At 39.6% G+C, this 17097-nt stretch overlaps 1 protein-coding gene and 1 long non-coding RNA gene across 3 annotated transcripts in view; one reads left to right on the top strand and one right to left on the bottom strand.

Moving 5' to 3' along the window:
- Nucleotides 1-17097, top strand: part of LOC135414873 (uncharacterized) — a 377990-nt gene that overhangs the window by 348225 nt on the left and 12668 nt on the right. The gene's annotated exons all lie outside the window — the stretch shown is intronic.
- Nucleotides 1-17097, bottom strand: part of LMOD2 (leiomodin 2) — a 29074-nt gene that overhangs the window by 5447 nt on the left and 6530 nt on the right. The window contains exons 2-5 of one of the 2 annotated variants that reach the window (XM_064656153.1): nt 6177-6351; nt 2548-2661; nt 1191-1451; nt 549-801 (exon numbers count right to left, since the gene is read on the bottom strand). In XM_064656153.1, the coding sequence (XP_064512223.1) occupies nt 549-801; nt 1191-1451; nt 2548-2661; nt 6177-6351 (803 nt within the window). Of the gene's footprint in view, nt 1-548; nt 924-1190; nt 1452-2547; nt 2662-6176; nt 6352-17097 lie in introns of those variants that run through there. The other variant, XM_064656152.1, reaches the window with a different exon arrangement.

Here is a 17097-nt window from a genome sequence, read left to right as displayed (position 1 = left end):
TTGCTAGAAGACTCCCAAGCTGTGCCAAGGCTCCTCAGCAGGGACAAAGCAATACAAGCTCCTGACTGCAACGCAGCTTCCTTCCAGTGAGCACAAAGTCTGGTGTCCACTTACTAAACTTCTGACATAACATGTATTCAAAATTATCTTCCTGATGTGCTTCTGCACAGCCAGTACTGATTGTTTTTTAAGAAAAGGAAAAGGCACTTTCTGTAGTTTTTTTAAAAAATCAAATGCTATCCAAAGCCCATATTGCTACCTATTGATAATTTTTAACATGCCCTTTAATTTTTTTCCTATTTTTATCACTAATGATAGTTTTTATGGCACTTTCTTCTGTTCTGAACAGAGCATTTAAGGTACCTCCAGAAAGAGCAAAAACTGTCTAAGCAACTACACAGAGATTTAGCAGGCACAGAAGTATGGCTAACAGTGTTCTTAAAAATGCTACAAGAGACTGAAAGGAAATTAAATCAGTCAGCAAGATCATGCCAATGAAGAATAACCCCAAATATTTATAGGAAACAGCAAATGCCTTGGCATCTTACCTTGTCGCATGCACCCAACCTCTCTTTTTCTAAGAGTTTCTTGGTCTCCCTCTCCCAATAGGCCATCAGTGCTTCCCTGCTGAAAGTCCCTGTCGGTGTTTTCTCCGTCAGGCTTTTCTGTCGTTGCCCCACTGGAAGGTTACGGTCGGGCTCTATGTCCTCTAGCTCCCGCTCCAGCTCCTTCAGCTCCTCTTCAGTGAGAGAAGCAAGGAGCTCATCTTCATCAATGTCTTCATATTTACTGAGCTCTCTTCTGTAGCCAAAGGTAGACATGGTCCTGCTTGGTCAGGCTGGTACAAAGTTGAAGTGACCAGGCATTCAAGAAGGCTGAAGCAAGTGAGCAAGCTGTGTCTCATGTGGTCAGCAACTGTTTCCCTGCATAGCAGAGGCACCCTTTTAAGAGTAATCATCAGGGGCTTACGACAATGCACGAAGGGATGAAAGCATGCTCTGTTTTAAGCATCAGACGTCAGCTAGACATCTGAACAGCAAGAATGTCCCAACACTAGTGTTTGCGGGTCCCTTAAAGAGGGGGATTATTGACACACTGGCCATGGCCATATTTAGAGCAGGCAGCTAGTGGGAGAATACCAACCTCGCAGACGGGGGGGCAGCAGCAAATAAAACCCCGGGTGCACTTACACCAATGTTGTGTCCAAATTGCAGGAGGGAAAGAACAATGAAAATCCATTTAATCCTGAGCTGTCCCAGGGGCTGGAAGTAAAACACCCTTGCCATTGTTCAGCAGACTTCCTCTTGCTTTCACGGTTTTCTAGTGGAACCATGCTGTTATCTCGCCAAGGTGTTTGCAGGCGGTTGGGATCGTTGGAGAGGCAGCCGAGGGGAGGAGGTCGGCCTGCCAGCACCTGTGGGGAGCACTGTTCCCATAATGTCACATTGTGCCTGTAACAAATCACTGGATTATTTATTAATTCCCTTATTTTTTTCTAGGATGATCAGAGGGAGAATCAGCTTGGTTTGCCCATTTGGAGCTCCTGTGAAATTTTTTTTCATGCAGAAAATTGCACTCTGCTGGGAGGAGTGAGCAGAGTCCCCCAGAACTTTAGGGGGAACAAGCCCTGGGTGGGCAGCAGGGCTCTGCCTTCATCATTTCTGACAGCCCAAGCAACTGAAGGCCTCTAGTGGTTATTCTATTAATGGCTATTGCCTGCTGTCACTGACTGGTGTCCAGCTGGAGTGTGCCCTTCATTTCTTTATTCTACATTTCTATCACATTATCATTTCTGTTAACACATGATATATTATGATTATATTAGTTTTATAGACAGGTGTGTTCTTGTGTAAGAAACTACAGAAAAAAAGGTTAAACTTTGCACTGTTTCTGATTTTTCTCTATTATCAGTGAATGATGGCGAACTAGAAAAGTTTTCTGAAATATGAAGGTCAGCAATATCTGCAAACCCATGTTGAGAGAAAGAGAGAAGGGAGAAGGACAGAGAGAAAGTTGGTTTTGGTACAGAGAAGTAGGAACGCATTTATAACAACATATATCAACCTTCTTAAATGATTACACACTGCATTCTAGACAGTCAAACCAATATTTAATGAAAATGTAACTGAAAATAATTTAAGTACTGCTCTTGTCCATCATCTTTTTTTGATTAATATGGATTGGACACGTGAACTGATGTATGATGTTTAGCCAAACTGCTTACTTAGCTTTATTATTGTGCATACTGCTTTACTGACAATGGAGAAAGGAGATAAAGCTTGGTTTTCACATAGATTTGAGAAAGAAATTATATTTTTCCTTTGATTATCTGTCTGTATGAATATCATGCAGTTATCTTGCTCAAGAATTGGGATGAAAGCTCATAAGCTTGGTCTTCTCTAACACACAAAATACATTAATTAAGCAGATTGAGGAATATTGTACATCTTGAAACAAATAAATATTTGCAGGTCATTTATATTAGCCAAATCTTTGGATTAAATAAAAAGGAGGAAGATGCTTGGCTTACTGAGCTAAGAGAGTTACCTTGACAGTATAAGATACAATGACGCACCAACTGTGTATAGACAAGTCAGTGGGTCAGTAGAAGTTCTGCTTGCTCTTTCATCTGCACCTGCAGAATGAAGCCTGGGCCAAATTCTGTAAAGCATGAAAGAGCAGAAAAAATAAGTACCTTTTTAATTTTAGCGTTGCATCACCAGTGTTTTTAGATAGAGCTGATATTGTATATAACAGCACTCCAAGCATTTTTATTTCTTCAGTATGTCTAGGACAAAGGTTCACATCGTTTTCATTGGAGTTAGCCAGAGAAGCAGCACAACAAAACTATCTTTCTGGGGTGTGTTTTTGCAGACAACATTTTGTTGTACACATTTTTTGATGGAGGTGGTTAGGAAATTTGCACTTGGCAGGTTTTCTGTAGGAAAATCCTGATTGAAACCAAAATGCTTTTAGAAATACACTATATTTTATTAGTTCAATATTGATATGTACAACACTGACATGTACAATATTAAAAGCAAAAAGATTATGTTAAAAATGAAATTTATTGAAATACAGTGTTTCACAAAAAATTCTGAGCTTTCTGCTTTTTCTGTTTTCTCAGATACAACAAAATCTGTAAGTCTCCGAATTTTCCTGGGCTAAGAGTCTGTAATACAAAGTACAAATGTACTGATATCTGAATTATCTATGTGAAATTTTCTACGTATAAATCAAATTTTCCAAACTCAAAGGAACTTGAAGAAGCAACATGCATTGCTCACTTCTAAAATAATATTCCAAAGGAAGATTTAACAGCATGAATATTACTTTCAATGCTTCTCCTTGCTGAGGCAAGGATACAACACTGAGCTGGTGGTGCTGTTTTTCTACACATAAAATGTCAGTGATGTCCATTTTAGCCATGACATAATTTAAAGATGTTACTAAACATGGATTAGGTATTTTCTTGTACATGTGTCCCCTGAAGTAGGGGGGAAACTGGCACAATTAGGTGAGGTTATGAGTGGTTGATGTCCTTTCTTGATCTTATACGCCACTCATGGTAATTTAGTACTCATTCTTTACAAGGGAATGGCCAAGGGTGAAGACCCATAATCCCTCTCTAGGACAATTTTAATAAAAGCAATAAGGCTGTAGCACATGGCCAATTACACACACAAAGAAGATGCTAAGACTAAGCTAAGTACTCACAGATCAGAAAATGTGGGAATAGTATTTGTTCTTTCCTGCTGATGAGCACTGAAACACAGTCCTTAATTCCATGGTTCTGTAGTCATATACTTTGATCCTAGACCCATAAGCACCCAGAACCTTTACTCTTTCAGTGCATGGGAGACATCATACACATTTAACAGCCTTTCAACATTTTGTTTTGCCCCTGTTCTTCAGCATAATAAGACTATCAATGTCTTTAATTATCCAGTGGCCATTTCAGGGGACTGAAATGAAGTTCTGACTACCTTTGTGAGGAAAAAGAACAGAGGTACAGACACCTTAAGGCTGAAAGTATTCACTAATTTGGAGTTTCGAATTCCCTTTCTGGCAGTATTTTGCATTATGTAAGCACTTCAACTGGTCAGGGCTCAGTTCCTGTGGTCCATTAGCCACAGCTGAAGCTTCCCACCACAGCAACTTTTCAGACCACAGGTTTCAACTGCCAAAAGGAACTGTTGCAGCAAAGACAGGAGTGATTGTGTTTTCCTGTTATTAGCATTCTTGCCTGAAACATTTAGTTCCCATTCCACAGTCCCCTTTCTCAGGCACTTTACACGTTCAGATTTCTGTAACGTTCTCTTTAAAAAAAATGAAAAAAAAAATAGGAGTCTGAGCATCCTGTTATATGCCCCAGGCTATGTTCTCAAGAACACCACTATAAACAGCTTAGGAAGAGACCTTGTGCTAGCAAGGTGGCACAGTGGACATCCTTCCATCACAGAAGGCAGGAGAGTAGAGCGTGAACCATATGTAGTGCAGGAGGGCAGGTTTACACTGACTTTGTTCCCCGCTGTTTAGGATGAATCTTCCAATTGGATATTAGGAAATCTTTCTTCATGGAAGGGGTTGTCAAATATTGAAACAGGCAGCCCAGGGAAGTGGTTGAGTCACCATCCCTGGAGGTATTTAAAAGATAGGTAGATATGGCACTTAGGGACATGATTTAGTTGTGGTCTTGGCAGTGTTAGGTTAACATTTGGACTTGATGATCTAAGAGGTCTTTTCCAACCTAAATTATTCTATGATCCCACGACTTGCTGACATGCTCTGGCACCTTCTAACAGAAGACCCAAACTCTCTTCCCTAAAGCCCTGCTGAAATCCTGTATGCAGGAAATAAACTATTTCACCAATAGGCCATGAAATCTCATCACTCAATCAGGATCTGGGGTAATGAGAGAAAATGAGAACTGGAAGTGCCCATTTCATAGGAGCAGGATTCACTCTGTCATTGTATATCTTGGCACCCAGGTTCCTGGCTTTGAGAGGGATAGAGCCTACTCAGCAGCAGCTAGATTGCAGACAAGACTTTCAATCTTCCCTAACTTGGGAGGCCTATTTTCTTGGTTTGAAAAGAGGAAACTCTTCTAAGCGTCCTTTTTGCCTTTCCAAGCAATTAACTATTTCAAGTAGCAGCCTAGAGGACTTTGTTCTGCTTCTCACATTTCCGCACTTGGGGCACACTGTCACAATTGCTGAAAGGACATGAGCAAACCGTGGCAGGTGGTGCTTGCTCCCCTGCAGGACAAAGCTCATAGTTTAACGTTTATTTCCACTTGGATGAGTTGCAGGCAAAACTACAGACAAGCAAAAAGAGGGCTGCACAACCTTGTCCTCAGGCATGGGACGGTGGCTATTTCAGTCATGGCTCCTGAGAACAGCTTGTCAGACAGATGCATTGGCTCATACAGAGCTCAGTCCCACGCTGCAGGAACAGGTCCAATTGCCATAGAGCACATTAAAAACAATGCATCAGAGCACGGCTGGGCTTTCCCCATCTCTCCTGCTGTCCTTCTCCAGTGCTGCTTGCTCCCACCTCCCCCTGCAGCTTTTGCATCCCTCATTGCACTGAACAGCTCCTTCACTCCTGCTGTCCACTCATGCAGACGCTGAGGCACCAGCCCTCAAGCTCTCCCACCTCCCCCTCTTGTGCCTTGTGCTGCTACACTGCCTTCTCTGTACCTGGCCCTGCAGGCCATCCTTGTCTGCCCTCCATGAATAGCCCCTTGCTGTTCTCACCCACTTCCACAGCCTGTTTGCTGACCTGTCCTTCCTTCCCCTTCTTGCGTGTCCCCTCTGTCCTGACCCTGTGTTCCTCATTCCCTGCCCTCCCCCTCCCCTCGATAGCAATTTATATCTATGTATCTATGTATGTATCTATGTATGTATCTATGTATGTATCTATGTATCTATCTATCTATCTATCTATCTATCTATCTATCCCCAGGTCTCAATTTCTGTATGCTGCTTGTATAGGCCCAGGTTGAATGCATCATTCAAACCATCCTGGAGAGACACAGGGTCAGGCGGCCTGGCAAGTACACAGGACCGCAAGGCAGACTGATGGGACAAGCTGCTTCTCTTTCCCCTGGGAGACTCACATAACTTGTCAAAATTGTGCACACAGTACTGTGCCTGAAAAGGATGTGTCATCACCTCCATTTAACAGTGGTATCAGCAGAGCAAATGGGATGAAGCATGCACTGAAGGCATTTGAAGGAACAATTTTTCAGCTGCTTTTCTCTATGCCAGATGATTCCGTTGTCCAGTGATTCCTGGTGATGCTGTAAACATGAAGTCACACAGAAGAAAAAGATCTTTCTTTTCATCCCTGTTGGAGAAATAAAAAGTGGGGTAAGTGTAAAGATGACCCTGAATCAAAACCATTCTTTGATTGGAAATCAGACCCAGCATGCTAGTTCAAATATGAATTTTTCCCACAGATCCCCTACAATACACCCCAGGCTACCAGGAGGAAAGATTCCAGGTCTAGATTGCAGTTTAACAACTCAGACCATCACAAACAGTGATCAGCTTTCACTCAAAAACATGTGCATGTGGGCTGCCCTATTGCTCAGATTAGTTTTGAAAACAGCTTTCTCAACAGTTGCTGGGGGCATAAATATACACTATATACCAACAAGCCATGGGGCAACCACTAATCTGATGTATTTCGCTGACGGGTGTATTTGGGTTGCCTTACTTAGCAACATAGAAAAGTCATGGCAAGTGAAGAAGTGAATGGGCTCTTTTAGTGCTGTTGATGAGAAGAGAGTAAGGATGTATCTTGGAAGGGGAATGAAGAGGTCAACCTGCCTGCAGGGAAGCACTGGAGGGAAAAATTACTCTAGGTGAAACTAAGAACATTTCTGGACTAAAAAATTCCTCAGCCTTTAATTAAAAGAAGGAAAACTCACTGCTCACATTGCAAAGGTACCTAGTGTCCTTTGTGCATGGATCCTGAAGGTTTATTTTATTATACAAAGAGTCATGCAGCTGGGTGCCAAAGGTGCAGTAGAGTTGGGATTTATTGCTCCTTTCGTGTACCTGAAGAACACTAAAATTGGGAAGGCAAGGGGGACAAATAAATCTTATTGAATAGATGTCATTTCCATTCCCAGTTTTCTTTCCTTCCTACAGAGCCAATACTTTTTAATCATCTTGTGTCAGTACAATGTCAAGTTCTGTAATAACAGCGTGAGATGAACCTGCTTATCTTTGACAGCACAAAGTATTCCTGCCAGGGTTTTGCCCAAAGCAAGTGCTTCTCCACATCTCTGCAGACTGGCCATTTCCTCATTTCTGCCACACCAGAAAGATAAAATTGCTTTGTACGCAATAATGGTCTTAATGCTCTTGCTTTCATATAGCTGCTCTTATTCCTCAGGAAGAATCTCAGTGTGCTTTACAAACGCTGCCAACAGATTTACAAACTATATATAGAAATCATTTCACTCGCTACTGATGTACAGACATAGGGTGACCACAGCAGCTGTTTGGAATTACATCGTGATATTGCTCAACAGGTTCAGACAGGAAGTAGAAGCTGCTGTATTGCAAAGAAAGTAGTAGAGGAACTGCTCTGTGCACAAAACACGTGAGTTTTGGAAGTGCAATTGCAATGGGATTCTCTTTTGGCATCTGCAGTTAGCCTGTTCTTTCAAAAAAAAAGCATATGCCAATGTAACCACTATATTATTTGCAGTGGTATTTGCAAATACACTGTAATTTGCATGTGCAGGTCAGGTAATTATTAAACTATAAGTGATTATAAAAAGCACATGGATTTCATCCTTTGTTAATGTCTTAGTCCCAGACAGTTCTCCCATGTAGCTTAGCCAAACCCATGGTTTGTCACTCAGATTAAAAAATCACTCTGTTCGTTTATACACAGAGAGCAAGACAGTTACTTACTTCCATATTTAACATTTCCTTGTGTATGTGTTTATGAAGATTTTCTTTTAAAAGGAGATGCCAGTAATAGAAACAAGTGATGTACTTCATAGGGAATTAAATACAAGAAGCAGTACTAACCAGGTAAATTCTCTACTTTACTGTCTTTAATTATGTCTTTTTTTTTTATTATTAGTCCATATTAATGACAGTGGGAGTTCTGGGCACTATATCTACCATATACAGAATATGTGGGCAAAAGGCAATGGGTTTGCCCAATCAAATGTAAAGATTTCTACAAAAAATTTTAATTTTTAAAATTAAATGTAAACACATTGTACATGTCACCAGAGCTACACTGTTATAGCAGTCCTATGATTACTAAACATTCATTAATATATTTTTATAGCTTTTCAGAACCACAAAACACGAGTTCCTTGAGGAATATTTCTCCTGATCCAAGTACCTCTTTTGCTGGTGTGAGTGACACTTAAGGGACAGAAAATTATTCCCATTGCAATATATATCTTTAAATATTTATACAGCAATTTTGTGCATTTTCCCATGCACTTCTTCCAGATGCAGCTTTTGTCCTGGTAATGAGTAGGGTTGGATTTCTTTGAAGTTGCTCCATGCATTTAGAAACAGATGGTGTATTTTTGAGCTAAGATCTTTATCTGTAGAGCACAGAAGTGGACGCTGAAGGACAGACATCTTGAGTGGCAAGGTGCCATTTTTAATTACTGCAGCCTAAACAAACAACTTCCAGTAGAAAGGACAGGGGGAAAAAAAGCATAATAGCACCATTAAGGCTTAAAATCTGAATCTTTGTCTGAAATTAATTTTCTTGATACGATTTTCCTGAGCAGAGGTCCTAAGGCTAACATGAAATAAAAAAGTAGGGGGAAGGCTTTAAAAGGACTGATTTAGCAGGAGATGATAGCAGTGGAAGAGTATACCAGACAGGCAAAGCTGGTTCCACAGAAGACACAGGTGAGGGTAAGAAGCTGTTGATTAGATGCATATTAAATTACAGAACCATAGACTTGTTAAGGTTGGAAAAGACCTTTAAGATCATCAAGTCCAACCATCAGCCGAGCACCACTATCATGTTCACCATTAAACCATGTCCTCATGTGCCATATCTACATGTTTTTTGAACACTTCCAGGGATGGTAACTCCACCACTTCCCTGGGCAGCCTGTTCCAAAGCTTTACAATGCCTTCTATGAAAAATTTTTTCATCATACCCAATCTAAACCTCCTCCAGGACAACTTGAGGCCATTTCCTCTTGTCCTGTCACTTGTTACCTGCGAGAAGAGGCCAACCCCCACTTTGCTACAACCTCCTTCTAGACAGCTGTAGAGAGCATTAAGGCCTTCCTTGAGCCTCCTTTTGTCCAGGCTAAACAACCCCAGCTCCCTCAGCTGCTCCTCATAAGACTTGTGCTCTAGCCCCTGGGAGTGAAAGGAAAGTAAGAGATAAGATTTATTCTACAAGAGATAAATGATCATGAATTTATGTCACTTTTCTCCTTGCAAATCATAGCCAAACAGCTGGATATTTTAGAAGGTTTTTTTTTCTATCCCAAGTAAGGGTCAGAAAAAATCCCTTTGCTCTACCTCACAGAAGACACAAAAGAGTTTGTGACTTTGTGACTGTTCTTTCATGTGTGACTCTTGTACTAATGGCAATAGTCTGAGAAAGTGCAGCTCAGGCACTAAGAGCCTGTGCCAGAACACAGACTGCTGCAGCTAAACAGTAAAATTGCTGCCCACCCCTTCACCATACTCCCACCACCTTGATACCCAGAACAGGCTCTGCCATGCCAGATGCCAAAATTTGATGGTTAGCCAGTGCATGGAGTTTTATGGATAACCTGCAAGACATTATGGCCCCTACAGTGAACAGCTGGTCATATACAGGACTCATGGCTATGGTTTGGTTCTTCCTTCACAGAGCTATGAAAACACTGACAGCTACAAAGTCCATCCCATGGGTGCTGCAAAGGCTGATGTAACCACTGTTGAATGTCTGGCTTCTTGGAGAGCTCATCTGTCTCCTGCAGCTGCTTGTGTCAGATTTTATGAGAAACAGAGACCAAATGATACCTCTGATTTCAAACATTGTCCTCAAATCCATAGGAGTCCCTGCCCCTGAGCACGCCTGAATCGGTGCCAGAGCATTTAATTACTTCTAGACAACATCACCCGGGGGGGGGGCATGCCATGGAATTGGGTTGCCGTGGAACACCCTGTGAGACACACCCAAATAGCAGAGAAAATTAAATTCCAGTGTTGCAAGGGTTCAATCACAGTCTAAGCAGGGTAAATAAAAAGTAGTTTTTTCCTACCAATTTATTCTTCCAGCTGGGGCTGATGCCTTTGCCTCTTTTTGCACAATCACCAGTTCTGGTCCAGTTACATTTCTTGCTCCTACCACCACATACTCAAGTACATAAAAGTATTATTCAGTGGTCTGGCTGAAAAATATGGGAGTCAAAAGACCCGTGTTCAATTCCTAGCTGTACCATAAACACGACCTGGGGAAAACAGCTCCCTTTCCATGACTTTCTCACCTCATATGCCACTTAAAACAAAGTCTTGCTTCTCCTACCTCCATTCACAGATGCCTTGATAACATGTGAGTTCACAGATGCCTCGAAAACACGAAAGACACTTTCTCATAATGCTGTAATTCCTTTAGCATCTGGGGTGAGGGGAGGGAGGGCTGGGGGAAGTTTTCAATAAATTAAGCTTCAACTTAACTTCAATATCTGTGTCGTCTGAAAATATGTAAACTCCTGGGGTTAAAGAGACTCCAGAAACTGTCATCCATGAAGAAATTTCCACTTCCACCAGTTCTCAAGAACTTAATCCTATATAAAAAATATGATCTGTATGGAGAAGGGATGTATTTAGAATAGTTTTCAACTTTGAATGACAGAGCTTCAACTGTGAATGACAGAGAAGCTCTAAACCAGGATTAGGCCACCTTCTATATCAGGCTCCTAAATAACAAAAAGGGCCCAGATGTATTGATAAAAAGATAAACACAACAATACCACGTCTTTTTACCTTACCTAATGATATTCAAAAGACTAGTTCATGGTATTTTAAACACTTAGGGTAATGTTCAGTCCTAGATCTGAATGCTTTGATGCTGCAGGCAATGTAACTAGGGCCTGAGGTGTGTATAAAGTCCTAAATATAAACCTTTGCCTGTGGACTAAAATTACTAGTGGAATTTGGCTCTAGTCACAGAAAGGGTTTAAAATCTCCTGTCTAAAGCCCTATTTGATCATGTTTCCTTTGCTGGTTGCAGTACACTATATCAAATAGGCAATTACCCAGACTCTTGCACTGTGGTCACTGTATTCATTAAAATGACCACAATTGTCATTAAGCCCATATTTCTGTTTAGAAGTTCCCACACAGAAATATCAGTTCATAGGTTATGAAGCACACACACATTTAGCCTGGTATGTCCAGGATGTATTGGTCAGTCGATCCTTGACTTGGAGCCAGCCGTGTTGGGTCCACTGGGCTCTCTATGCTCAGGCTATGCCTGCAGTCACCAGTCACCCGGGGCATCCTCCTGTCAGAGGCTGGGCCCACACTCCAGATACCTAGAAGTTTTTCACAAATGACCAAGTTATTCTTTTTCATCCTGGTCAAAATTTCTGGCAAAAAACCAGAGGATATGACTTCGAAAGCCAGCTGAATAGTAGCCCTTCTGAGAGCACAAGGAGGAATTAAGATTTCTGTTCAAACTCCTACATGTTCTAGACCAGTAATTTTCACTCCTTCCATCTGGTCCAGTAAATCTGTTGTGAGGAGGGACAGACACACAAAGGACTGATATAGCTGCCTTTGGAAATGGAATTTACATCTCTGACTCAGAAGTTAATAAGTTTTATATGACAATGACATCCAGCAAACAGGGACAAGTTCTGAAGAACAGGGAGAGCCAGTGTAGGGAGCAGGGCAGAAGCATACTGAAGCTGACCTTTGGGTTGTGCGAATGTATGTATGTGTGTGATAACCAGCATATCTCTTAAGCAACAGGTTGCCCAGAGAAATTATGGCTGCCCCATCCCTGGAAGTGTTCAAGGCCAGGTTAGACAGGGCTTTGAGAAAGCTGGTCTAGTGAAAGGTGTCTCTGGCCATGGTAGGGTGGTTGGAACTAGATAATCCTTAAGGTCCCTTCCAACCAAAACACTTGATGCTGTGTTTAGCTAAAGTGACTATGTTCTATGTAATCTTAACATCTGCCAACTGTAATATTTTCTTAGTTTAGAGGGTTTGGATTCTTTTTCCTTTCCCCAAGATGAAAGGGGTGGTAGAACAAAGGGAGTAACTGCAATCAATTTTTAATTAAATATTCTTTAAATTTATTCTATTAGATTTTTTTCTAATGTGCAGAAGAATACTTTGAAGTGTACCACAGCATCACTGAGAGTGTTGTTTAGTGTGGTCAATAAAGAAGTGATCTGCCAAAACTCTGAAGGAAACATTATTAAAGTTACAGTATTTCTCAACCAAGGGGATATGCTACTTGATTTCCTGGTTCAATTGCCCATCAAAATCTACTTTTTCTTTAAAAGAGCCTACTTAAAGTTCTTCAAATTTTGCCAAGCCTTGAATCATGCACACACAGCAGTTGTAGCCAGGAGCTAACACTTGGCAAAAAGACCTTTTAAGTGTTTAATGAATTTTTTACAGGACTATGATCTTCAAAGTACAAAATGTGCTATATTTCAGGCCAATTACACGACAGAAATGTGCATGTAGTGATTTTTTTTTTTGCCAAGCTAAATTAGACATTTATTTTCTGTTACAGATAAATGAATGCCACTAACGGAGAGCAGCAACCATATTTCTCATCTTCATTTGGAAGTCCATCATGAAAATTTTTCTTTTATCATTTATTCATCTGAATTCCCATTTAGAATATACTGTTATACATAATTACTACAATACCTATATTCTGATTTAGCCTATATTTGGATAGAACAATATTGTGTTAAAACACGACTTTTAACATTTTAATTTTGAAAAGAAATTTGTTCCCATAAAAGAACAACTAACAAAAAAATCAGAATGTTGGGAAGGTATATGAAACATCAAACCGTTCTTCAGTTCATAAAAAAAATGAAGAAATTAGTCAAATTACAGACTATATATAGTTATTTTTAAAAACTATTCTAAATACATCCCTTCTCCATACAGATCATATTTTTTTATATAGAATTACGTTCTTGAGAACTGGTGGAAGTGGAAATTTCTTCATGGATGACAGTTTCTGGAGTCTCTTTAACCCCATGAGTTTACATATTTTCAGACGACACGGATGTTTCAAAAAGAAAGGATTATCTAAAGAAGTCAGAGAAAAATGGTGGAAAAATCAATGCCATTGACAATGATTGTAAGCTAGCTCACAATCTCAAAATATGCTCTAATAAAATTAACATAAAAATCTATTACCTTGAGGCATTATTATTTTGTTACTTCTGAATAAAATACCACTCAACTTCAGAATTGTGGTGACACACAATGCCCATATTAATCAAACATCTGTCAGATATCTGCTCAACATTATTGTCTCCCTTTTGGATATATGGACACTGATGAACAATCTCTCCTTTCCCTAGATGCACCTTTTAAAAGTTGCATGTTGAGGACAGCCACAGCATTTTCTACTTCTGCTGTATCAATAAGGCAGCAGGACCAGACCTTACCATCCTTGGGCCTGCTGAGTATGCTGAACAAATACTTCTGCTACTGATATCAGTCAAAGATTTCATTTAACTTAGCCTTCCTGAATGTCAAAAAAACTTGCACCATACTTGAAATATCAGCAGTGAAGAGTACCAAATTCTTTGGATGTTCCTGTGACACTGACAAAAAACAGTTCCTTGGCATGCCAATGAAAAATACTGAAGCAAAAACTAAATACAGAGTACCAGTTTTGAACCTAAATATGCTTTTTAACAGCTGATGTTAAATCAAGTTCTATTTAAAATTATTTTAAAAGTCAAATAAAATCGATGTGTGTAAAGAGAACATTTAGTACATTCCCCAACTTATTTTTTTAAGTTAAGTTTGGTGAAATCTATCTCTGATGCAACCAATGGTAGACGATTCAAAATTAAAGCACCCAGTAGAAATAGTCAATTATAGTATTAATAATGGCAACTCTAGATTGTCTACTGTGTAAATCAAAGTAAGGAAATTATGCTACACATGGTGATTGCACACCATGTACCACCTTGAACATAAGGGATCTAAAACATGCCTTATGATAATCCTTGAACAATTAACAGACTTGAGAGATCAAAAGAGCAAAAAGAAGGATGGAAGTGGGAGCAATATTCCTCAATAAAAAAACTTTGTGCCCTGTAGCTGTGCAATGAGTAGTGTTATGTCAGTTAATAAGGAGTTTGATAAGTACCTCAGTGGCCCTGCTTAACTAAAAAGGCTTCCCATACAACAGTGACATTCATAGACTCATAGAATCATTTAGGTTGGAAAAGACCTTTAAGATCAAGTCCCACCATTAACATAACACTGACAAGTCTACCACTAAATCATGACCCTAAATTCCTTACAAGATTAATATGCACCAGGTGCACATTTGCCATATTGCAGTCCAATTAACTAATTTACGACCAGTGGTAATAGGCAAAGATCATCTCAATCTAAGGACTGGATGACAGGCACAACCTGGTTCTTAGCTACTACATATTTGGACTGCTAAAACACTTTGGATGAATGTGAGCTGACATAAGCAATTTAAGTTTCCTATAATTAATCATAACATTATTAACAGGAAGTTAGACATTTACCCAATCGGATGTATCTCTGTCCCTTCTTCCCGTGTTTCTAGAAAAAACTTCATTCTTACGCATGAAGGAACATAATCCATGTAATCTATAAAAACACAAACCACTTTTTCTGCTAAATGTTTCAATCAAGGAACAACAATAGACTAACAGAACTGAAAGAGACAACATATCAAGTCGTAATTTCAAAATCTGTGCAGAAAAATGCCAAAATAATACATTTCAAAGCAATTAGACAAGATAATTTAAACAAAGTTTTAGCAGTGACCTTCAACAGTCATAAAATGATGCCTAGGAATGTTACTTTAAAAGCCATTTTCTTTGACTTGTAATCTTTGTGAACACTTAATTTATGCAAACAGGCCTGAACGAAAAAAAATAAAAATTAAAATATTGCTGCAATTTTTGTCACTGTTTTGTTCAGTAGAGATATTTCTCTGGAAACATATCTACTCCATTAGTTAGGAAAGAAAGAGAAATTCCAGAATCCTGCCTCATGATTTCTTAAAACTTCCTTGCTAAATCTCTAATAAGCCACTTTGTGTATGGGAAGCAGTCTGGCCTCATTATGCACATTACCCCTTCCTCCATATTCCAAAAGAAGGGCTATGCAGTCTGGATGACCTCCTCCAGCTACTTTAAACAGTACTGATGCATGATCATCTGCTAAGGCCTGGACATCTCCACACTGAAGGAGGATACAGAACCTATATCCAAAGTGATTTGTAGATCATCATAAAAGCAAACCCAGAGTACTTTCCTCTTCATTTGCAGGTGTATTTAAGTTAAAACTTTACTAAAACAAGAAATATTTCTTGTGGTAAATTTAAAACTCAAAGGCAAAACAAGAGGTGTACAGATACAAGCTCAAGTGCTCACCTGACTGTGGTCTGCTTTGACTCTAAGTGTTATAACTGAGGACTTTCAAACTGGCATATTTCAAAAATAATTCATTTCATTAATTAATACCAATATAATTCTATTCGTGGAAGGAAAGATAGAAGGCAGGGAGAGACAGAAGGAGGGAAGAAGGAAGGGAAGGAGGGAGGGAAGGGAGTAAAGAGAAATATAGAAGGGCAAAAAGGGCATATATAGCAGTAAGTCTCTCCTTGACTGAGTCACTCTTTTCACATGCACTATGGAAACTTGTAAGCATCACCCCAGTCTAGCAGGAATGCTCATCTGTGCTTCCTTTCCTTCTAAGAAACCAAATCTTCTCATTTATCACTCTTCCCTTTTCCATGATCACCCTGAAACACCTGAGCAGCCAGGCAGAGGTGTATTTCTCTTTTCCTGACTACATACCTTTACAATTAAGATGCTCCAGCACATCACATTGACCATATTCATCAGCAACATCTAATGGTGTTACTCAATATTCACCCTTTATGTTCACATTTCCACCATTCTTCAGAAGATCAACAATGTCTTTGCATCTCTGTTTGGCATCTTCATGCATTCCTGACCAACATTTCATGCACAGCTGGTAGATAGTACAGTTGTATTTAATCAGAGTGGATACCATTTCAAAAGAGCCCCTTCTTGTAGTTAAAAATATAATTACATTTTCAAGTATTGTCTTGAAAGTTAAAGACATCTAATAAGTTTAGAAAAGTTTTCCTCTGTGTTCCAATATAAAGAATTTTAAAATATTTCCAGTCCTAGAAATCTGGGAATCCAATATTTGGAAAATAAATAAATATTTCGGCTGCTTCGGAAATCAAGGTACATGAACGCAAGTTCAAAACTGTCAGTTTGGGGCGTGGAAGGCAAAAGCAGCAATACTTTGATTCTGAGAAAACAGAAGCAAGTGTATCACAAGGAAAAGAACAATTAAAATAACACAATATTAAAATTGTGTCTAAAGTTGTTGCAAACATTACAGTGTCCCTGGAAAATTCCACCTCTGACTTTCTTTTCCACCTGGTAGCTCTAATCCTAGTGTCTACACAGTGGTGGTTGTCAACCAAAGTACAGCTGACATCTGTCATACTTAAAGGCCATGTTCCATAGTTTTGAGGTTCCATGGTTTTAATGGATAACTACACCTTCATACTATTTACATGTAAAAGATTGATGCTAAGTAAGAATCTAATTTTACTTTTAAACTATCCTCTGAAATAGAAGATACCTCCATGGACTGGTGGGGCAGTTGAGGGAGATAAGCATCATAGAGTTAGCAAATTTAACTTTTGTGAATGTCCCATTACACAAGAAGGTTTTTAAGAGTCAACAGTCTTCATAATTATCCACAATTGCTTTGAAGTACAGTATTACCAAATGTACCTGAAAGCCCAGATCATCCCACTAGATAAATACGTCTTCAGCATTTACCTTTC

Source organism: Pseudopipra pipra, chromosome 5 (assembly GCF_036250125.1).
Source record: "Pseudopipra pipra isolate bDixPip1 chromosome 5, bDixPip1.hap1, whole genome shotgun sequence".
Classification (NCBI taxonomy): domain Eukaryota; kingdom Metazoa; phylum Chordata; class Aves; order Passeriformes; family Pipridae; genus Pseudopipra; species Pseudopipra pipra.
Note: the sequence above shows the minus strand (reverse complement) of the source record. Positions and strands in the feature narration are given on the sequence as shown.